The sequence below is a fragment of the Cuculus canorus genome, chromosome 35 (assembly GCF_017976375.1).
Source record: "Cuculus canorus isolate bCucCan1 chromosome 35, bCucCan1.pri, whole genome shotgun sequence".
NCBI lineage: Eukaryota > Metazoa > Chordata > Aves > Cuculiformes > Cuculidae > Cuculus > Cuculus canorus.
The window spans coordinates 542,858-565,127 of record NC_071435.1 but is presented as its reverse complement, the minus strand read 5'-3'; the positions used below and the strand labels follow the sequence as shown (position 1 = coordinate 565,127).

Genomic DNA, 22,270 nt, shown 5'->3' with positions numbered 1-22,270 from the left:
CCCCCTTTTGTGTCACTTTTCCCCCTTTTGTGTCACTTTTCCCCCTTTTGTGCCTCTTTTCCCCCCTTTTGTGCCTCTTTTTCCCCCTTTTGTGCCTCTTTTCCCCCTTTTGTGTCACTTTTCCCCCCTTTTGTGTCACTTTTCCCCCCTTTTATGGCACTTCTCCCCCCTTTTGTGTCTCTTTTCCCCCCTTTCGTGTCTCTTTTCCCCCCTTTCGTGTCACTTTTCCCCCCTTTTGTGCCTCTTTTCCCCCCTTTTGTGTCACTTTCCCCCCTTTTGTGTCACTTTTCCCCCCTTTTGTGCCTCTTTTCCCCCCTTTTGTGTCACTTTCCCCCCTTTTGTGTCATTTTTCCCCCCTTTTGCAGCACTTATCCCCCTTTTGTGTCTTTTTTTTCCCCCTTTTGTGCCTCTTTTCCCCCCTTTTGTGCCTCTTTTCCCCCCTTTTGTGTCACTTTTCCCCCCTTTTGTGTCACTTTTCCCCCCTTTTGTGCCTCTTTTCCCCCCTTTTGTGCCTCTTTTCCCCCCTTTTGTGCCTCTTTTCCCCCCTTTGTGCCTCTTTTCCCCCCTTTGTGCCTCTTTTCCCCCCTTTGTGCCTCTTTTCCCCCCTCTTGTGTCACTTTTTCCCCCTTTTGTGTCACTTTTTCCCCCTTTTGCGGCTCTTTTCCCCCTTTTTTGGTGCTTTCTCCCCCTTTTGTGCCTCTTTTTCCCCCTTTTGTGCCTCTTTTTTCCCCTTTTGTGCCTCTTTCTCCCCCTTTTGTGCCACTTTTTCCCCCTTTTGTGCCTCTTTTTCCCCCTTTTGTGCCTCTTTTTCCCCCTTTTGTGCCTCTTTTCCCCCCTTTTGTGCCTCTTTTCCCCCCTTTTGTGCCTCTTTTCCCCCCTTTGTGCCTCTTTTCCCCCCTTTGTGCCTCTTTTCCCCCCTTTTGTGTCACTTTTTCCCCCTTTTGTGTCACTTTTTCCCCCTTTTGCGGCTCTTTTCCCCCTTTTTTGGTGCTTTTTCTGCCTTTTGTGCCTCTTTTTCCCCCTTTTGTGCCTCTTTCTCCCCCTTTTGTGCCTCTTTTTCCCCCTTTTGTGCCTCTTTCTCCCCCTTTTGTGCCTCTTTTTCCCCCTTTTGTGCCTCTTTTTTCCCCTTTTGTGCCTCTTTCTCCCCCTTTTGTGCCACTTTTTCCCCCTTTTGTGCCTCTTTTTCCCCCTTTTGTGCCTCTTTTTCCCCCTTTTGTGCCTCTTTTTCCCCCTTTTGTGCCTCTTTTTCCCCCTTTTGTGCCTCTTTTTCCCCCTTTTTGGGGTGTTTTCCCCCTTTTAGGGTACTTTTCCCCCCTTTTTCCCCCTTTGGGACTCACTCCACACCGCGACCGTCCGGACCCACAGCGACGCTGTGGTTTTTCCCCATCTCGTGTTGCCCCTCATGGCTTTATTTTTTGGCTGCGGAAAGTATGAAAACAATCAAATTCACTCATTTCATCCAAATTCTACTCCTCTGACCCAAACCTCTCCTCTTTATCCCTCCCGCATGGCCCAAAATTCAAGTTTTTAGTGCACTCGGACTCCGTAAACTCCCAAAAATCCCGGTTTTTTCCCTCTCAGCCACAAAATCCGTATTTTTTTCTGGCACCTGCCCCAAAATTCACTTTTTGCCCTCACTCAGCCCCAAAATCGGCTTTTTTTAAGCTTATATTATTCCCCTCTTATCCCCCTTTTCCCCTTTTCAACCATTTTCCCACGAATTCCCCCCTTTCCACCCCGTTTCCCCCTCTTTCCACTCCCTTTCCCACCCTTTCCCCCTCTGTTTCCCCCCCTTCCCCCTCCGTTTCCCCCTCTTTCCCCTCCGTTTCCCCCTCTTTCCCCTCCGTTTCCCCCTCTTTCCACTCCCTTTCCCCCCTTTCCACCCCGTTTCCCCCCGTTTCCACCCCGTTTCCCCCCCTTTCCACTCCCTTTCCCCCCCTTTCCACCCCGTTTCCCCCCTTTCCACCCCGTTTCCCCTCCCTTTCCCCCCCTTTCCACCCCGTTTCCCCCTCTTTCCCCCCTTTTCCCCCCCTTTCCACTCCCTTTCCCCCCCTTTCCACTCCCTTTCCCCCCCCTTTCCACCCCGTTTCCCCCCCTTTCCCCCCCTTTCCCCCCCATTCCACCCCGTTTCCCCCCCCTTCCACCCCGTTTCCCCCCCCTTCCACCCCGTTTCCCCCCCTTCCACCCCGTTTCCCCCCCCCTTCCACCCCGTTTCCCCCCCTTCCACTCCCTTTCCCCCCCTTCCCACCCCGTTTCCCCCCTTTCCACTCCCTTTCCCTCCCTTTCCACCCCGTTTCCCGCCCTTTCCACTCCCTTTCCCCCCCTTTCCACTCCCTTTCCCCCCCTTTCCACTCCCTTTCCCCCCCTTCCCACCCCGTTTCCCCCCTTCCCACCCCGTTTCCCCCCTTTTCCACCCCCTTTCCCCCCCTTTCCCCTCCCTTTCCCCCCCTTTCCACCCTGTTTCCCCCCTTTCCCCTCCCTTTCCCCCCCTTTCCACCCCGTTTCCCCCCTTTCCACCCCGTTTCCCCCCCTTTCCACCCCGTTTCCCCTCCGTTTCCCCCCTTTCCACCCCGTTTCCCCTCCCTTTCCCCCCCTTTCCACCCCGTTTCCCCCCCTTTCCACCCCGTTTCCCCCCCCTTTCCACCACGTTTCCCCTCCCTTTCCCCCCCTTTCCCCCCCGTTTCCCCCTTTCCCCCCCGTTTCCCCCTTTCCCCCCGTTTCCCCCCATTTCCACCCCTTTTCCCCCCATTTCCCCCCCTTTCCCCCCCTTTCCCCCCCGTTTCCCCCCGTTTCCCCCCCTTCCCCCCCTTCCCCCCATTTCCACCCCATTTCCCCCCATTTCCCCCCTTTTAACCACTTTCCCACCACTTCCCCTCATTCCTTTCCCCCCCTTTAACCATTTCTCCCATCTTTCCCCCCTTTCCCCCCTTTCCCCCCTCCCTTTTCCACACTTTTCCCCCATTTCCTCTCCCCTTCCAACCGTTTCCCCACATTTCCCCCCTTCTTTACTTCCTCCCCCTTTCCCCACTTCCCCCTTTTGTACCATTTTCCCCCTTTTCCTCCCCTTTCAATAGGTTTTTCCCCCATTTCCACCCCCTTTCCCACCTTTCTTTCACCTTTTCCCCCCCATTTCCCCCCTCATTTTTTACCACTTCCCCCATTTCCCCCCGTTTTCAACTTCCCCTTCAACCCCATTTCCTCTCCCTTTAACCATTTCTCCCCTATTTCCCCCCCAAACCCCTTCCCACCCCTTTTCCCCTCCCAAATCCCACGATTTGGGCTAAAATCCATGGATTTCCACTCTTCTCCCTCTTTACCTTCTTTTGTCCCCAAATCCCGGTGGGTTTTTTGGCCCTAAATCCAAGTTTTTTACCCCAAATCCTCACCGGGACCCTCCGAAACCTCCGGAATTTTTTTTGTCCTTCTTGATTTGAGGGAAAAATTGGGATAACTGAAGGTTTGGATGAGGAATCCCGCGGGATCCAAACCCACTCAGCGCTTTGACGTCATCGCTGGCGGGAAAAAAAAGGGGAATTTGGGGTGAAAAAATGTGTTTTGAGGAACGCCCCGGAGGGAACTGAGTTAAAAGCGGTGGAATTGGGCAATGGGGGCGTTGGGAAAGAGAGAGTTCTCTTCTCGCTTTCGTTGGAACGGCCCCAAAATTCCAAGGAAGGGGGGAAAAAATGAGGGATTTGGGGGGGGTCTTGGAGGGGTGGAGGGGGGAAATGGGGGGAAAAAGGGGGGAAATGGGGGAAGAAAGGGGGGAAAAGGGGGAAAAGGGAGGGATTTCTGTTAAAAAAAGGGGTTTTGGGGATCTGGAAATGGGGGGGGGAAAGGAGGAATGGGGGGAAAAGGGGGGAAATGGGGGGGAAAAGGGGGGAAATGGGGGGGAAAGGAGGGGGAAATGGGGGAAAGGGGGGAAATGGGGGGAAAAGGGGGGAAATGGGGGGAAGGGGAAAGGGGAGGAAAAGGGGGAATGGGGGAAAAGGAGGGGGAAATGGGGGGAAAAGGAGGGGGGAATGGGGGAAAAGGGGGGAATGGGGAAAAGGGGGGGAATGGGGGGAAAGGGGGGAATGGGGGAAAGGGGGGGAATGGGGGGAAAAAGGGGGGAAATGGGGGGAAAAGGGGGAAATGGGGGAAAGGGGGGAAATGGGGGAAAAAGGGGGGAATGGGGGGGAAAGGGGGGAAATGGGGGGAAAAGGAGGGGGAATGGGGGAAAAGGGGGGAATGGGGGGAAAAGGGGGAATGGGGAGAAAAGGGGGGAATGGGGGGAAAAGGGGGGAATGGGGGGAAAAGGGGGAAATGGGGGAAAAAGGAGGGGGGAATGGGGAGAAAAGGGGAAATGGGGGAATGGGGGGAAAGGGGGGAAATGGGGGAAAAGGGGGGAATGGGGGGGAAAGGGGGGAAATGGGGGGAAAAGGAGGGAAAAGGGGGGAAATGGGGGGAAAGGGGGAAAAAGGGGGGAATGGGGGGGAAAAAGGAGGGGGAACGGGGGAAAAGGGGGAAATGGGGGGAAAAGGGTTGAAAAGGGGGGAAATGGGGGGAAAGGGGGAAAAAGGGGGGAATGGGGGGGAAAAAGGAGGGGGAATGGGGAAAAAGGGGGAAAATTCGGGGATTTAAGTAAATTGAGGCCAAAAAATGGAGATTTAAACAAATTGAAGCAAAAAAATTGGGGATTTAAGTAAATTGAGGCAAAAAAATGGGGATTTAAACAAATTGAGGCCAAAAAATGGGGATTTTAGCAAATTGAGGCCAAAAATTCGGGGATTTAAGTAAATTGAGGCCAAAGATTGGGTGAAAAACCACAGGAGAAGTGAAGAAACGTCTCCGTTGCCGATTTATTGCGCCGGAAGAGGTTGGAGACAACAAGGATGGGGTCAAAGGGGGTTCCTCAGCTCTGGAGACAACAAGGATGGGGTCAAAGGGGGTTCCTCAGCTCTGGGGACAACAAGGATGGGGTCAAAGGGGGTTCCTCAGCTCTGGGGACAACAAGGATGGGGTCAAAGGGGGTTCCTCAGCTCTGGAGATGAGAAGGATGGGGTCAAAGGGGGTTCCTCAGCTCTGGAGACAACAAGGATGGGGTCAAAGGGGGTTCCTCAGCTCTGGAGATGAGAAGGATGGGGTCAAAGGGGGTTCCTCAGCTCTGGAGACAACAAGGATGGGGTCAAAGGGGGTTCCTCAGCTCTGGAGATGAGAAGGATGGGGTCAAAGGGGGTTCCTCAGCTCTGGAGACAACAAGGATGGGGTCAAAGGGGGTTCCTCAGCTCTGGAGATGAGAAGGATGGGGTCAAAGGGGGTTTCTCAGCTCTGGAGAGGACAAGGATGGGGTCAAAGGAGGTTCCTCAGCTCTGGAGACAACAAGGATGGGGTCAAAGGGGGTTCCTCAGCTCTGGGGACAACAAGGATGGGGTCAAAGGGGGTTCCTCAGCTCTGGGGACAACAAGGATGGGGTCAAAGGGGGTTCCTCAGCTCTGGAGACAACAAGGATGGGGTCCAAGGGGGTTCCTCAGCTCTGGAGACAACAAGGATGGGGTCAAAGGGGGTTCCTCAGCTCTGGGGACAACAAGGATGGGGTCAAAGGGGGTTCCTCAGCTCTGGAGATGACAACAAGGATGGAGTCAAAGGAGGTTCCTCAGCTCTGGAGACAACAAGGATGGGGTCAAAGGGGGTTCCTCAGCTCTGGAGACAACAAGGATGGGGTCAAAGGGGGTTCCTCAGCTCTGGGGACAACAAGGATGGGGTCAAAGGGGGTTCCTCAGCTCTGGGGACAACAAGGATGGGGTCCAAGGGGGTTCCTCAGCTCTGGGGACAACAAGGATGGGGTCAAAGGGGGTTCCTCAGCTCTGGAGACAACAAGGATGGGGTCAAAGGGGGTTCCTCAGCTCTGGAGACAACAAGGATGGGGTCAAAGGGGGTTCCTCAGCTCTGGGGACAACAAGGATGGGGTCCAAGGGGGTTCCTCAGCTCTGGAGACCACAAGGATGGGGTCAAAGGGGGTTCCTCAGCTCTGGGGACAACAAGGATGGGGTCAAAGGGGGTTCCTCGGCTCTGGGGACAACAAGGATGGGGTCAAAGGGGGTTCCTCAGCTCTGGAGAGGACAAGGATGGGGTCAAAGGGGGTTCCTCAGCTCTGGAGATGACAAAGATGGGGTCAAAGGGGGTTCCTCAGCTCTGGAGATGAGAAGGATGGGGTCAAAGGAGGTTCCTCAGCTCTGGAGCCATCGTTTCACCTGCAGAAAGATCTCAAGAACTTCAGAGGAGGAACCGGTTCTTCACCGGAGTCCTCATTCTTCTTCTTCTCTTGGTGTCCACCCCAAAACCCCTCAACTTACAGCCAACAATTGCTGATGTCGGCGACTTTGGGCGCCTCCGTGGGGACTCCCGTCACCTTGAAGTCATCTACTTGGAAGACCCACCGGCCTGGAACGTTGACGTTGGAGGTCATGGTGATGTTGATGATGGCGTCGCTTTGGGAGCCGGGAATGTTGTAGAAGTTGGTTTCGTCGCCGCTGTTGAATCCAGCCTGGAGGAGAAGACAATGGCGTTGGAAGGGGTTAACCCCACCCCAAAGAGGTCCACGAGGTGGGACAACCACTTCCTGGTGGTGGTGGTGTCCCAAAATGACCTTAAGGGGTGACCTCAAAGCTTTGAAGAACCTCCTGCGGCCCCAAAGAACCCATTTCCAACGTCCACCATCGTCATCGTTGGCCTCAAGAGGTGGTGGAGGACCTTCTACCATAGAGCGAAGCCTTCAAGAGATACCTCCAACGTCATCGTTGGCCTCAAGAGGTGATGGAGGACCTTCTACCATAGAGCGAAGCCTTCAAGAGATCCCTCCAACGTCATCGTTGGCCTCAAGAGGTGATGGAGGACCTTCTACCATAGAGCGAAGCCTTCAAGAGATCCCTCCAACGTCATCGTTGGCCTCAAGAGGTGATGGAGGACCTTCTACCATAGAGCGAAGCCTTCAAGAGATACCTCCAACGTCATCGTTGGCCTCAAGAGGTGATGGAGGACCTTCTACCATAGAGCGAAGCCTTCAAGAGATCCCTCCAACGTCATCGTTGGCCTCAAGAGGTGATGGAGGACCTTCTACCATAGAGCGAAGCCTTCAAGAGATACCTCCAACATCATCGTTGTCCTCAAGAGGTGATGGAGGAACCTTCTACCATAGAGCGAAGCCTTCAAGAGATCCCTCCAACGTCATCGTTGGCCTCAAGAGGTGATGGAGGACCTTCTACCATGACCGAAGCCTTCAACCTCCTCCCTCCCTCCACCCCTCACCCCCTTTGGTGTCCACCTACGTGCGCTGGGGTCCCACCAAGGCCGGTATCGGGGTCACCGTCGCTCGCCGCCCCCGTGGTCCACTGGATGTCCCAGTAGTTGAGGACGATGAAGGAGGTCTCGCCGTTGGAGGTCAGGAGAGCTTGGAAGGTGTTGCCCTGGGGGGAAGAAGAAGGGCGGTGAGAGGATCCCGTGGGTGGTGGGAGGAGGAGATGAGGAGGACACAGTGGAGATGGGGCATAAAGGGCGAGAGAAGGGGGAAGGAAGAGGTCACAAAGGCCAAAGGAGGAGGTGGAGGTCCAACATGGGGGTTGTGAAGGCCCTCAAAGGGGTTGGAGGTCCAATATGTGGGTCAAGAAGGACCATAAAGGGGTTGAAGGTCCAACACGTGGGTGGTGAAGGCCCTCAAAGGGGTTGAAGGTCCAACATGTGGGTCGTGAAGGACCATAAAGGGGTTGAAGGTCCAACACGTGGGTCAAGAAGACCCATAAAGGGGTCCAATATATGGGTCAAGAAGAACCATAAAGGTGTTGGAGGTCCAACACGTGGGTCATGAAGGCCCATAAAGGGGTTGAAGGTCCAACCCGTGGGTCGTGAAGACCATCAAAGGGGCTGAAGGTCCAATATATGGGTCAAGAAGACCCATAAAGGCATTGGAGGTCCAATATGTGGGTTGTGAAGACCCATAAAGGGGTTGAAGGTCCAACAGGTGGGTTGTAAAGGGGTTGGAGGTCCAACCCATGGGTCAAGAAGACCCATAAAGGGGTTTGAAGGTCCAATATATGGGTCAAGAAGACCCATAAAGGGGTTGGAGGTCCAACACGTGGGTCAAGAAGGCCCATAAAGGCGTTGAAGGTCCAACATGTGGGTCGTGAAGACCCTCAAAGGGGTTGGAGGTCCAATATGTGGGTCAAGAAGACCCATAAAGGGGTTGGAGGTCCAACCCATGGGTCAAGAAGACCCATAAAGGGGTTTGAAGGTCCAATATATGGGTCAAGAAGACCCATAAAGGGGTTGGAGGTCCAACACGTGGGTCAAGAAGGCCCATAAAGGCGTTGAAGGTCCAACACGTGGGTCGTGAAGACCCTCAAAGGGGTTGGAGGTCCAATATGTGGGTCATGAAGACCCATAAAGGCATTGAAGGTCCAATATGTGGGTCGTGAAGACCCATAAAGGGGTTGGAGGTCCAATATATGGGTCATGAAGACCCATAAAGGCGTTGGAGGTCCAACACGTGGGTCGTGAAGGTCCATAAAGGGGTTGGAGGTCCAACCCGTGGGTCGTGAAGGCCCTCAAAGGGGCTGAAGGTCCAATAAATGGGTTGTGAAGACCCATAAAGGGGTTGAAGGTCCAATATATGGGTCAAGAAGACCCATAAAGGCGTTGGAGGTCCAACACAGGGGTCGTGAAGGTCCTCAAAGGCATTGGAGGTCCAATATATGGGTCAAGAAGACCCATAAAGGGGTTGAAGGTCCAACACGTGGGTTGTAAAGGGGTTGGAGGTCCAACGCGTGGGTCAAGAAGACCCATAAAGGGGTTTGAAGGTCCAACCCGTGGGTCAAGAAGACCCATAAAGGCATTGGAGGTCCAACCCGTGGGTCATGAAGACCCTCAAAGGGGTTGGAGGTCCAATATATGGGTCGTGAAGGTCCATAAAGGCATTGGAGGTCCAACCCGTGGGTCGTGAAGACCACCCCAAAGGCTGTGAGGAGGAAGGAAGGGGTTGTGAAGGCCCCCAAGTGGAGGTCCTCACCTTGTTGGTGTTGGAGCCGTAATAGGCCACGTGGTCCCAGGTGGCCACGAACGCCCACGCGGCGGCGAAGGGGACGGTGGGGAAGTATCGGTTGATGTTCTCGGTGACCCTTTCCAAGAGGGCCTCTTGGGTGGTCTCTCGGTAGAAGACCTCTCCTCCCAAGACGTTGTCCACATCGGCCCAGTACGGAGCCACGAAAGGGCGTCCGTCGGCCAACGGAAAAGGGTCCGGAGTGTACTGAGCGACCCTCGCGTCGAAGGAGACGACGCCGTTGTTGTTCACCTGGAGAAGATGGGAGAGGGGTCACCAAAGCCCTCCTCACGGCCTCGACTCCACCTCATGGAGGTCCACCATGGATTTGGCCCATGGATTTGGCCCATGGGATCCACCTCGTGGAGGTCCACCATGGATTTGGCCCACGGGATCCACCTCATGGAGGTCCACCATGGATTTGACCTATGGGATCCACCTCATGGAGGTCCACCATGGATTTGACCTATGGGATCCACCTCATGGAGGTCCACCATGGATTTAACCCACGAGATCCACCTCATGAAGTTCTCCTATGGATTTGGCCCATGGGATCCACCTCGTGGAGTTCTCCTATGGATTTGGCCCATGGGATCCACCTCGTGGAGGTCCACCATGGATTTGGCCCATGGGATCCACCTCATGGAGTTCCCCCATGGATTTGGCCCATGGGATCCACCTCATGGAGTTCCCCATGGATTTGGCCCATGGATTCCACCTCATGGAGGTCCCCTATGGATTTGGCCCATGGGATCCACCTCATGGAGTTCCCCCATGGATTTACCCCATGGGATCCACCTCATGGAGGTCTCCTATGGATTTACCCCATGGGATCCCCCTCATGAAGTTCTCCCATGGATTTGCCCCATGGATTCCACCTCATGGAGTTCCCCTATGGATTTGCCCCATGGGATCCACCTCATGGAGGTCCTCTATGGATTTGCCCCATGGATTCCACCTCATGGAGTTCCCCTATGGATTTACCCCATGGGATCCACCTCATGGAGTTCTCCTATGGATTTGGCCCATGAGATCCACCTCATGGAGTTCTCCTATGGATTTGCCCCATGAGATCCACCTCATGGAGTTCCCCCATGGATTTGCCCCATGGGATCCACCTCATGGAGTTCCCCTATGGATTTACACCATGGGATCCACCTCATGGAGGTCCTCTATGGATTTACCCCATGGGATCCACCTCATGGAGTTCTCCTATGGATTTGGCCCATGGGATCCACCTCATGGAGGTCCCCCATGGATTTGGCCCATGGGATCCACCTCGTGGAGGTCCCCTATGGATTTGCCCCATGGGATCCACCTCATGGAGTTCCCCCATGGATTTGACCCATGGGATCCACCTCATGGAGTTCCCCTATGGATTTACACCATGGGATCCACCTCATGGAGGTCCTCTATGGATTTACCCCATGGGATCCACCTCATGGAGTTCTCCTATGGATTTGCCCCATGGGATCCACCTCATGGAGGTCCCCCATGGATTTGGCCCATGGGATCCACCTCGTGGAGGTCCCCTATGGATTTGCCCCATGGGATCCACCTCGTGGAGTTCTCCTATGGATTTGCCCCATGGGATCCACCTCATGGAGGTCCTCTATGGATTTGGCCCATGGGATCCACCTCATGGAGGTCCCCCATGGATTTGCCCCATGGGATCCACCCCATGAATTTGATGGAGGTCTCGGCGATCATCTGGAGATGCTTTGAGGGCCACCGGGAATGACCCCACGGAGGTAACGGCGCCTCCCCATCCCCTGGGAAAGGGGCGGACGTTGGCGGTGGGATAAGACGGAAGGTGGAACGAAGAGATGGAGTTCCACCACACCTACGTAGAGGCTTCGGTGCTTTTTGCCGTAGAAGGTGAAAGGGACGGAGAGGGAGACCTTCGGAGAGGTCCCATCGTCCAATTTGGGGGTCTTCCGGTCGCCCTCATCGGATCCGTAGGGATAGAGGAGAGACGCTGTGGGGGGAAAAGGAGAAGGACCTCCAAAGGGTTCCATTCCAGGGGGGGGGGAAAAGCCCCCTCGGGATTGGGAATTCCTCCATCGGAAAGGGGCGACCTACGAGTGGAGGTGGTCTTCTTCTGGAGGGGAGGGAAGGGAGTTGGTCCATGGGGACATCCATGGGAATCGGGTCATGGATTTGGCCCATGGGATCCACCTCTTGGAGGTCCACCATGGATTTGGCCCATGGATTCCATCTCATGGATTTGGCCCATGGGATCCACCTCAAGGAGTTCCCCTATGGATTTGGCCCATGGGATCCACCTCATGGAGTTCCACCATGGATTTACCCCATGGATTCCACCTCATGGAGGTCCTCTATGGATTTGGCCCATGGGATCCACCTCATGGAGGTCCTCTATGGATTTGCCCCATGGGATCCACCTCATGGAGGTCCCCTATGGATTTGCCCCATGGGATCCACCTCATGGAGGTCCACCATGGATTTGGCCCATGGGATCCACCTCATGAAGTTCCCCTATGGATTTGGCCCATGGGATCCACCCCATGGAGGTCCACCATGGATTTGCCCCATGGATTCCACCTCTTGGAGGTCCTCTATGGATTTGCCCCATGAGATCCACCTCATGGAGGTCCACCATGGATTTGGCCCATGGGATCCACCTCATGGAGTTCCTCTATGGATTTGGCCCATGAATTCCACCTCATGCAGTTCTCCTATGGATTTGGCCCATGGGATCCACCTCGTGGAGGTCCCCTATGGATTTGGCCCATGGGATCCACCTCATGGAGGTCCTCTATGGATTTGGCCCATGGGATCCACCTCGTGGAGGTCCCCTATGGATTTGCCCCATGGATTCCATCTCATGGAGGTCCCCTATGGATTTAACCCACAAGATCCACCTCATGGAGTTCTCCTATGGATTTGGCCCATGGGATCCACCTCATGGAGGTCCCCCATGGATTTGGCCCATGGGATCCACCTCATGGAGTTCCACCATGGATTTACCCCATGGATTCCACCTCATGGAGGTCCTCTATGGATTTGCCCCATGGGATCCACCTCATGGATGTCCCCTATGGATTTGGCCCATGGGATCCACCTCATGGAGTTCCACCATGGATTTACCCCATGGATTCCACCTCATGGAGGTCCCCTATGGATTTGGCCCATGAGATCCACCTCATGAAGTTCTCCTATGGATTTGCCCCATGGGATCCACCTCATGGAGGTCCTCTATGGATTTGCCCCATGGGATCCACCTCTTGGAGGTCCTCTATGGATTTGGCCCATGGGATCCACCTCATGGAGGTCCCCTATGGATTTGCCCCATGGGATCCACCTCATGGAGGTCCCCTATGGATTTGGCCCATGGGATCCACCTCATGGAGGTCCACCATGGATTTGGCCCATGGGATCCACCTCATGGAGGTCCCCTATGGATTTGGCCCATGGGATCCACCTCATGGAGGTCCTCTATGGATTTGCCCCATGGGATCCACCTCATGGATTTGCCCCATGGATTTGGCCCACGGGATCCCCTCCGGAAGCCCCACCTCGGTCTCGTTCCGGTTGGAGACTCCTCACGGCTCCTGGAGGAGAAGAAGAAGAAGAAGAGGAGGAGGAGGACCATTAACCCTTTCCTCCACGGTTTTCCCACCCAACGATGGTCTCCGGGGGCGGCGGTGGAACGTACCGGATTCCAGGAGGAAAACGAGGAGGAAGATGGCGGCGGAGGTCATGGCGACTCCTGGAGAAGGTCAAGAGGTCGTCAAAAACCGTTCCTTATGGATTTGGGACCCATCTCAACGTTCCTCATGGATTCATGGACCCATCTCAACGTTCCTCATGGATTTTGGACCCCTCCCAACGTTCCTCATGGGTTTTGGACCCATCTCAACGTTCCTCATGGATTTTGGCCCCATCTCAAAGCTCCTCATGGATTCATGGACCCTTCTCAATGTTCTTCATGGACTTTGGACCCATCCCAACGTTCCCCATGGATTCATGGACCCATCTTAAAGCTCCTCATGGACTTTGGACCCATCTCAAAGCTCCTCATGGATTCATGGACCCATCAAGACGTTCCCCATGGATTTTGGACCCATCCCAACGCTCCTCATGGATTTTGAACCCATCTCAACATTCCCCATGGATTTTGGACCCTTCTCAACGTTCCTCATGGATTCATGGACCCATCAAGACATTCCTCATGGACTTTGGACCCATCCCAACCTTCCCCATGGATTCATGGACCCATCTTAAAGCTCCTCATGGATTCATGGACCCATCCCAATGTTCCCCATGGATTCATGGACCCATCCCAACGTTCCTCATGGATTCATGGACCCTTCTCAATGTTCCTCATGGACTTCGGACCCATCCCAATGTTCCCCATGGATTTTGGACCCCTCCCAACGTTCCCCATGGATTCATGGACCCATCTCAAAGCTCCTCATGGATTCATGGACCCTTCTCAATGTTCCTCATGGACTTTGGACCCATCTCAACGTTCCCCATGGATTTTGGACCCATCCCAACGTTCCTCATGGATCGTGGACCCATCCCGACATTCTCCATGGGTCCCGAACCTATTGCAACCTTCTCCATGGATCCTGGACCCATCAGATGTTCCCTATGGATCCTGGACCCATCCCAACCTTCCTCATGGATTCATGGACCCATCTCAACGTTCCTCATGGATTTTGGACCCTTCTCAATGTTCCTCATGGATTTTGAACCCATCCCAATGTTCCTCATGGATTCATAGACTCATCCCAACGTTCTTCATGGATTTTGGACCCACCTCAACGTTCCTCATGGATTCATGGACCCACCTCAACGTTCCTCATGGATTTAGGACCCATCTCAACATTCTTCATGGATTCATGGACCCATGAAGATGTTCCCCATGGATTCATGGACCCTTCTCAACGTTCCTCATGGATTTTGGACCCCTCCCAACGTTCCTCATGGGTTTTGGACCCATCTCAACGTTCCTCATGGATTTTGGCCCCATCTCAAAGCTCCTCATGGATTCATGGACCCATCCCAATGTTCCTCATGGATTTTGAACCCATCTCAACGTTCCCCATGGATTCATGGACCCATCTCAAAGCTCCTCATGGATTCATGGACCCTTCTCAATGTTCCTCATGGATTTTGGCCCCATCTTAAAGTTCCTCATGGATTCATGGACCCATCCCAACATTCTTCATGGATTCATGGACCCATCAAGACATTCCTCATGGATTTTGGACCCATCTCAACTTTCCTCATGGATTTTGGACCCCTCCCAACGTTCCTCATGGATTTTGGCCCCATCTCAAAGCTCCTCATGGATTCATGGACCCATCCCAATGTTCCTCATGGACTTTGGACCCATCCCAACGCTCCCCATGGATTCATAGACTCATCTCAACGTTCCTCATGGATTTTGGCCCCATCTCAAAGTTCCTCATGGATTCATGGACCCTTCTCAATGTTCCTCATGGACTTTGGACCCATCCCAACGTTCCCCATGGATTTTGGACCCATCCAAACACTCCTCATGGATTCATAGACTCATCTCAACGTTCCTCATGGATTTTGAACCCTTCTCAACGTTCCTCATGGATTCATGGACCCTTCTCAATGTTCCTCATGGACTTCGGACCCATCCCAATGTTCCTCATGGATTTTGGACCCATCTTAAAGCTCCTCATGGATTCATGGACCCATCCCAATGTTCCTCATGGACTTTGAACCCATCCCAATGTTCCTCATGGACTTTGGACCCATCCCAACGTTCCTCATGGGTTTTGGACCCATCCCAACGTTCCTCATGGATTCATGGACCCATCTCAAAGGTCCTCATGGATTCATGGACCCATCAAGACGTTCCCCATGGATTTTGGACCCATCCCAACGTTCCTCATGGACTTTGGACCCATCTCAACGTTCCCCATGGATTTTGGACCCATCCCAACGTTCCTCATGGATCGTGGACCCATCCCGACATTCTCCATGGGTCCCGAACCTATTGCAACCTTCTCCATGGATCCTGGACCCATCAGATGTTCCCCATGGATCCTGGACCCATCCCAACCTTCCTCATGGATTCATGGACCCATCTCAACGTTCCTCATGGATTTTGGACCCTTCTCAATGTTCCTCATGGATTTTGAACCCATCCCAATGTTCCTCATGGATTCATAGACTCATCTCAACGTTCCTCATGGATTTTGGACCCATCCCAACGTTCCTCATGGATTCATGGACCCATCCCAACGTTCCCCATGGATTCATGGACCCATCTCAAAGCTCCTCATGGATTCATGGACCCTTCTCAATGTTCCTCATGGACTTTGAACCCATCCCAATGTTCCTCATGGACTTTGGACCCATCTCAACGTTCCCCATGGATTTTGGACCCATCCCAACGTTCCCCATGGATTCATGGACCCATCAAGACGTTCCCCATGGATTTTGGACCCCTCTCAACGTTCCTCATGGACTTTGGACCCATCCCAACGTTCCTGATGGATTCATGGACCCATCTCAACGTTCTTCATGGATTCATGGACCCATCAAGACGTTCCCCATGGATTTTGGACCCATCTCAAAGCTCCTCATGGATTCATGGACCCTTCTCAATGTTCTTCATGGACTTTGGACCCATCCCAACGTTCCCCATGGATTTTGGACCCCTCTCAACGTTCCTCATGGATTTTGAACCCATCCCAATGCTCCTCATGGATTCATGGACCCATCCCAACATTCTTCATGGATTCATGGACCCATCTCAAAGCTCCTCATGGATTCATGGACCCTTCTCAATGTTCCTCATGGACTTTGAACCCATCCCAATGTTCCTCATGGACTTTGGACCCATCCCAAAGCTCCCCATGGATTTTGGACCCATCCCAACGTTCCTCATGGATTCATGGACCCATCAAGACGTTCTCCATGGATTTCGGACCCCCTCCCAACCTTCTCCATGGATTTTGGACCCCTCCCAACGTGACGGGAAGGGGAAGTTCTTACCTCCTCTCCTGTTTCTCCCTCTGGAAGAGGAGCAAAGAGGTCCCAATCCCACCACGGAATGACTTCTCCGACTCTCCGCTCCTTCTTTTTAACCCCCTCCCTCCCCCCCCCCTTCATTCCCACCCTCCTCCCAAAAAAAAAAACCCGGAATGGGCAAAATCCGTGTCCTCCTCCTCCCCCGGTGGGTGGAGATGGTGGAGCTCCAGGAGACCTTTGGCCCCTCCTGAGCTTCTCGGTGTTCCCAGAGAAGGATTTGACCGGAGATGGGGAGAGGACATTTCCACTGGAATTCCCAGGAGGGATTTGGGATAATTAATCACTAATTAATGACCTTTCCCTCTTTTCTGACCTCGGACCGTGAAAAGGTCACGGGGCCAAAATATCCCGGGAAAAGGCTTTGGGTGGGAGAAGATCCAGGAGGGATGGGGAGGAGCTCTGGATCTTGGACTCATCCCAACGTTCCCCATCGATCCTGGACTCATCCCAACGTTCCTCATGGATTTTGGACCCATCCCAACGTTCCTCATGGATTTTGGACCCCGTCAGACATTCTCCATGGATCCTGGAGCCATCAAAGCTTCTCCATGGATCCTGGAGCCATCCCAACCTTCTCCATGGATCCTGGAGCCATCAAAGCTTCCCCATGGATCCTGGACCCATCCCAACCTTCTCCATGGATCCTGGAGCCATCAAAGCTTCTCCATGGATCCTGGAGCCACCACGACGTTCCTGGTGGATTTTGGACCCATCACAACGTCCCCTATGGATCTTGGACCCATCCCGATGTTCCCCAAGGATCCCGGACCCATGGAACATTCCCTATGGATCCTGGACCCCTCCCAATGTTCCTCGTGGATTTTGGACCCATCAGACATTCCCTATGGATCCTGGACCCATCCTGACCTTCTCCATGGATCTTGGATCCACCACAACATCTCCCATGGATCTCAGATCCATCCCAACATCTCCTATGGATCCTGGACCCATCCCAACCTTCTCCATGGATCCTGGACCCATCAGATGTTCCCTATGGATCCCGGACCCATCCCGGTGTTCCTCAGGGATCTTGGATCCACCACAACATCTCCCATGGATCTCTGACCCATCAGATGTTCCTCATGGATCTCTGACCCCTCCCGACATTCCTCATGGATCTTGGACCCATCCCAACATTCCCCGTGGATTTTGGACCCCGTCAGACGTTCTCCATGGATCCTGGAGCCATCAAAGCTTCTCCATGGATCCTGGAGCCACCACGACGTTCCTGGTGGATTTTGGACCCATCACAATGTCCCCTATGGATCCCAGACCCATGGAACATTCCCTATGGATCCTGGACCCATCCCAACGTTCTCCATGGATCTTGGACCCACCACAACATCTCCCATGGATCTCAGATCCATCCCAACCTTCCCCATGGATCCTGGACCCACCACAACTTTCCTCATGGATCCTGGACCCATCCTGACCTTCTCCATGGATCTTGGATCCACCACAACATCTCCCATGGATCTCTGACCCATCAGATGTTCCTCATGGATCTCTGACCCCTCCCGACGTTCCTCATGGATTTTGGACTCATCCCAACGTTCCCCATGGATTTTGGACCCCATCAGACGTTCTCCATGTATCCTGGACCCATCCCAACCTTCTCCATGGATCCTGGAGCCATCAAAGCTTCTCCATGGATCCTGGAGCCACCACGATGTTCCTCGTGGATCTTGGACCCACCACAACATCTCCCATGGATCTCAGATCCATCCCAACCTTCCCCATGGATCCTGGACCCACCACAACGTTCCTCATGGATCCTGGACCCATCCTGACCTTCTCCATGGATCTTGGACCCACCACAACATCTCCCATGGATCTCTGACCCATCAGATGTTCCTCATGGATCTCTGACCCCTCCCGACATTCCTCATGGATTTTGGACCCATCCCAACGTTCCCCATGGATTTTGGACCCCGTCAGATGTTCTCCATGGATCCTGGAGCCATCAAAGCTTCTCCATGGATCCTGGAGCCACCACGACGTTCCTGGTGGATTTTGGACCCATCCTGATGTTCCCCATGGATCCCGGACCCATGGAACATTCCCTATGGATCCTGGACCCATCCCAATGTTCTCCATGGATCTTGGACCCACCACAACATCTCCCATGGATCTCAGATCCATCCCAACCTTCCCCATGGATCCTGGACCCACCACAACTTTCCTCATGGATCCTGGACCCATCCTGACCTTCTCCATGGATCTTGGACCCACCACAACATCTCCCATGGATGTCAGATCCATCCCAACATCTCCTATGGATCCTGGACCCATCCCAACCTTCTCCATGGATCCTGGACCCATCAGATGTTCCCTATGGATCCTGGACCCATCCCAACCTTCTCCATGGATCTTGGATCCACCACAACATCTCCCATGGATCTCTGACCCATCAGATGTTCCTCATGGATCTCTGACCCCTCCCGACGTTCCTCATGGATTTTGGACCCATCCCAACGTTCCCCGTGGATTTTGGACCCCGTCAGATGTTCTCCATGGATCCTGGACCCATCCCAACCTTCTCCATGGATCCTGGAGCCACCACGACGTTCCTGGTGGATTTTGGACCCATCACAACGTCCCCTATGGATCTTGGACCCATCCCGATGTTCCCCATGGATCCCGGACCCATGGAACATTCCCTATGGATCCTGGACCCCTCCCAATGTTCCTCAGGGATCTTGGACCCCTCCTGATGTTCTCCATGGATCTTGGATCCACCATAATGTTCTCCATGGATCCTGAACCCATCAAACATTCCCTATGGATTTTCAACCCCTCCCTCCATTCCCTATGGATCCCGAACCCCTCCCTCCATTCCCTATGGATTTTGGACCCCTCCCTCCATTCCCTATGGATTCTGAACCCCTTCCCTCCATTCCCTATGGATTTTGGACCCCTCCCTCCATTCCCTATGGATTTCGGACCCCTCCCTCCATTCCCTATGGATTTTGGACCCCTCCCTCCATTCCCTATGGATTCTGAACCCCTCCCTCCATTCCCTATGGATTTTGGACCCCTCCCTCCATTCCCTATGGATTTCGGACCCCTCCCTCCATTCCCTATGGATCATTGCCCTCTCTTCCACTCCGGATCTCCTCTTCGTTCCCTCCATTCCCGGAATGCCGAGGTCGCGTCCCTCTCCGGGTCCTTTTCCAGCAGATCCCGCTGCTCTCAGCCCTTTCGGAGCCAAATCCTCGCCGGGAAATCGGCCAAATCCTTCCCAGGAAAACCGAGATAAGGACCTTCCTTTGGTTATAAAAAGGGCCATTTTGGGGTCAAACTCCGCTTTTTTCCCCCCTTCTTTCCAATCCATGGAAATCACGGAGAGACGCTGAGGTGGGACAACGCCGGTGAGTGTTATCCCGTTTTTTTTCCCTTCCCTCCACCCCAACTTTTCGGGAGGAACCTCGTTGGGTCCCTTCAACTCCGTCGCCTGAAATCGATCCTCAAAAAACCCAAAAATCAGGAATTTTTTTTCCCCCTTCCTTCCCTTCGGAAGGAGCTCCGATGGGATCCAAATCCGGGATTTCCATCCCAACGCTGTCGGGCGCCCGCGGGGGCACCACCGGCTCCGAGAAGATCCAAATTTGGGTCAAATTTCACCTTTTGGGTCTGAATTTCATGGGTTTGGGGTCTGAATTTCACCTTTTGGGTCTGAATTTCAGGGTTTTGTGTCCAAATTTCACGTTTTGGGTCCAAATTTCACCTTCTGGGTCCAAATTTCACATTTTGGGTCTGAATTTCATGGGTTTGGGTCTGAATTTCATGGTTTTGGGTCTGAATTCCACCTTTTGGGTCTGAATTTCACCTTTTGGCTCTGAATTTCACGTTTTGGGTCCAAATTTCACATTTTGGGTCTGAATTTCATGGTTTTGGGGTCTGAATTCCACCTTTTGGGTCTGAATTTAATGTTTTGGGGTCCGAATTCCACCTTTTGTGTCCAAATTTCACGTTTTGGGTTCAAATTCCACTTTTTGGGTCTGAATTTCAACTTTTGGGTCCAAATTTCAACTTTTGGGTCCGAATTTCACCTTTTGGCTCTGAATTTCATGGTTTGGGGTCTGAATTTCACCTTTTGGGTCCGAATTTCACCTTTTGGGTCCAAATTTCACCTTTTGGGTCCGAATTTCATGGTTTTGGGTCCAAATTTCACCTTTTGGGTTCAAATTCCACCTTTTGGGTCTGAATTTCACGTTTTGGGTCAGAATTTCATGGGTTTGGGTCCAAATTTCACCTTTTGGGTCTGAATTTCACCTTTTGGGTCTGAATTTCACGTTTTGGGTTCAAATTCCACCTTTTGGCTCTGAATTTCATGTTTTTGGTTCCAAATTTCATGTTTTTGGTTCTGAATTTCACCTTTTGGGTCCGAATTTCATGGGTTTGGGGCTGAATTTCACCTTTTGGGTCTGAATTTCACATTTTTGGGTCTGAATTTCACCTTTCGGATCCGAATTTCACGGTTTTGGGTCCAAATTTCACGTTTTTTGGGTCTGAACTTCATGGTTTTGGGTCTTAATTCCACCTTTTGGGTCCAAATTCCACCTTTTGGGTCTGAATTTCACTGTTTCGGATCTGAATTTCACCTTTTGGGGTCCGAATTTCATGGTTTGGGGTCCGAATTTCACCTTTTGGGGTCCGAATTTCGCCTTTTGGGAAGGGATTTGGTGGGAAGAGAAGGTTGAGGTCATCCGGGTGGCACCAAGAAGGGCTTCGTGGACCCACCTCGAGGTGTCCTTGGGCTTCAACCTCAACCCCCCTTGGCGAGAGTCTTCCCTTGGGTCGGAAAAGTCCTTTTTTTTGGGCTGCGGTGGAATTTTATCCCTCGAAATCCCTCCATTTTCACCAATTCCATCTTCTTCTCCCCCATCCAGGGATGGACGGGACCTGGTGGACCCCCACTTGGCTCCTCCTCAGCTGCGGTCAGCGTCTCCCCATCCCGGTTTTCCCCCCAAATCCCAAATTTCCCCCACATTTCGGGTTATTTTAGGGCAAAATTCCAAGGGGAAAAAAAAATCCTTATTCCCCATTTGTTTTGTTTTCCCCAAAATCTCCTTTATTTCCCTCATTTTTTGCTCCAAATTCCCCCATTTTCCACCCAAATTCCCTCGTTTTCCCCCCAAGTCCCTCTTATTCCCTCATTTTCCCAATTCTCCTTATTCCTCCTTTCCCCAAAATTCCCTTTATTCCCTCCTTTTCCCCCAAAATTCCCTTTATTCCCTCTTTTCCCCCAAAATTCCCTTTATTCCCTCTTTTTCCCCCAAAATTCCCTTTATTCCCTCTTTTTCCCCCAAATACCCTTTATTCCCTCTTTTCCCCCCAAATACCCTTTATTCCCTCTTTTTCCCCCAAATACCCTTTATTCCCTCTTTTCCCCCCAAATTCCCTTTATTCCCTCTTTTCCCCCAAAATTCCCTTTATTCCCTCTTTTCCCCCAAAAATTCCCTTTATTCCCTCTTTTTCCCCCCAAATTCCCTTTATTCCCTCTTTTTCCCCCAAAATTCCCTTTACTCCTTCTTTTTCCCCCAAGATTCCTTTTATTCCCTCCTTCCCCCCCCCCAAATTCCCTTTATTCCCTCTTTTCCCCCCAAAATTCCCTTTATTCCCTCTTTTCCCCCCAAAATTCCCTTTATTCCCTCTTTTTCCCCCCAAATTCCCTTTATTCCCTCTTTTTCCCCCCAAATACCCTTTATTCCCTCTTTTTCCCCCAAAATTCCCTTTATTCCCTCCTTTTCCCCCCAAATACCCTTTATTCCCTTTTTTCCCCCAAAATTCCCTTTATTCCCTCTTTTTCCCCCAAAATTCCCTTTACTCCTTCTTTTTCCCCCCAAATTCCCTTTATTCCCTCTTTTCCCCCCAAATACCTTTTATTCCCTCTTTTTCCCCCCAAATTCCCTTTATTCCCTCTTTTTCCCCCAAATTCCCTTTATTCCCTCTTTTTCCCCCAAAATTCCCTTTATTCCCTCCTTTCCCCCAAAATTCCCTTTATTCCCTCTTTTCCCCCAAATACCCTTTATTCCCTTTTTTCCCCCAAAATTCCCTTTATTCCCTCTTTTTCCCCCAAAATTCCCTTTACTCCTTCTTTTTCCCCCCAAATTCCCTTTATTCCCTCTTTTCCCCCCAAATACCTTTTATTCCCTC

The 22,270-nt window shown here is 52.6% G+C and overlaps 3 protein-coding genes across 5 annotated transcripts in view; 1 reads left to right on the top strand and 2 right to left on the bottom strand.

Annotated features, from left to right (window-relative positions):
- LOC128849927 (IgGFc-binding protein-like) overlaps positions 1 to 3,506 on the bottom strand; it is a 30,715-nt gene extending 27,209 nt beyond the window's left edge. Inside the window, exons 1-2 of the mRNA XM_054052649.1 lie at positions 3,387 to 3,506; positions 1,338 to 1,419 (exon numbers count right to left, since the gene is read on the bottom strand). Coding sequence (XP_053908624.1) covers positions 1,338 to 1,404 — 67 coding nt within the window. The 5' untranslated portion in view covers positions 1,405 to 1,419; positions 3,387 to 3,506. The remainder of the gene's footprint in view (positions 1 to 1,337; positions 1,420 to 3,386) is intronic.
- Positions 3,507 to 6,165: 2,659 nt separating this feature from the next.
- LOC104059721 (sushi, nidogen and EGF-like domain-containing protein 1) lies at positions 6,166 to 16,160 on the bottom strand. Of its 2 annotated transcripts, none has more exons than XM_054052652.1 (8): positions 16,076 to 16,160; positions 12,747 to 12,800; positions 12,607 to 12,642; positions 10,915 to 11,045; positions 9,038 to 9,319; positions 7,305 to 7,442; positions 6,333 to 6,523; positions 6,166 to 6,230 (listed from the first exon to the last, which is right to left on the bottom strand). In XM_054052652.1, the coding sequence occupies exons 2-8, from the start codon at positions 12,790 to 12,792 to the stop codon at positions 6,227 to 6,229; spliced, it is 828 nt and encodes a 275-aa protein (XP_053908627.1). In that variant the 5' UTR covers positions 12,793 to 12,800; positions 16,076 to 16,160; the 3' UTR covers positions 6,166 to 6,226. The 2 variants fall into 2 exon arrangements, with proteins under 2 accessions (XP_053908627.1, XP_053908626.1); XM_054052651.1 differs by having other exon boundaries at positions 6,229 to 6,250.
- Positions 16,161 to 19,078: 2,918 nt separating this feature from the next.
- Positions 19,079 to 22,270, top strand: part of LOC128849939 (IgGFc-binding protein-like) — a 49,556-nt gene continuing 46,364 nt past the window's right edge. Inside the window, exons 1-2 of one of the 2 annotated variants that reach the window (XM_054052674.1) lie at positions 19,079 to 19,468; positions 21,004 to 21,051. In XM_054052674.1, coding sequence (XP_053908649.1) covers positions 21,006 to 21,051 — 46 coding nt within the window. In that variant the 5' untranslated portion in view covers positions 19,079 to 19,468; positions 21,004 to 21,005. Of the gene's footprint in view, positions 19,483 to 21,003; positions 21,052 to 22,270 lie in introns of both variants that reach the window. The other variant, XM_054052672.1, reaches the window with a different exon arrangement.

What these genes read in the sequence shown, in the direction of transcription:
- LOC104059721 (XM_054052651.1), bottom strand. Translation starts at nt 12,792, where the DNA reads ATGACCTCCGCCGCCATCTTCCTCCTCGTTTTCCTCCTGGAATCCG. An exon ending in AAAAGCACCGAAGCCTCTAC is followed by an intron (nt 9,320 to 10,914) that starts GTAGGTGTGGTG and finishes CATCTTCTCCAG; the next exon opens with GTGAACAACAACGGCGTCGT. An exon ending in TTGGTGGGACCCCAGCGCAC is followed by an intron (nt 6,524 to 7,304) that starts GTAGGTGGACAC and finishes CTTCTCCTCCAG; the next exon opens with GCTGGATTCAACAGCGGCGA.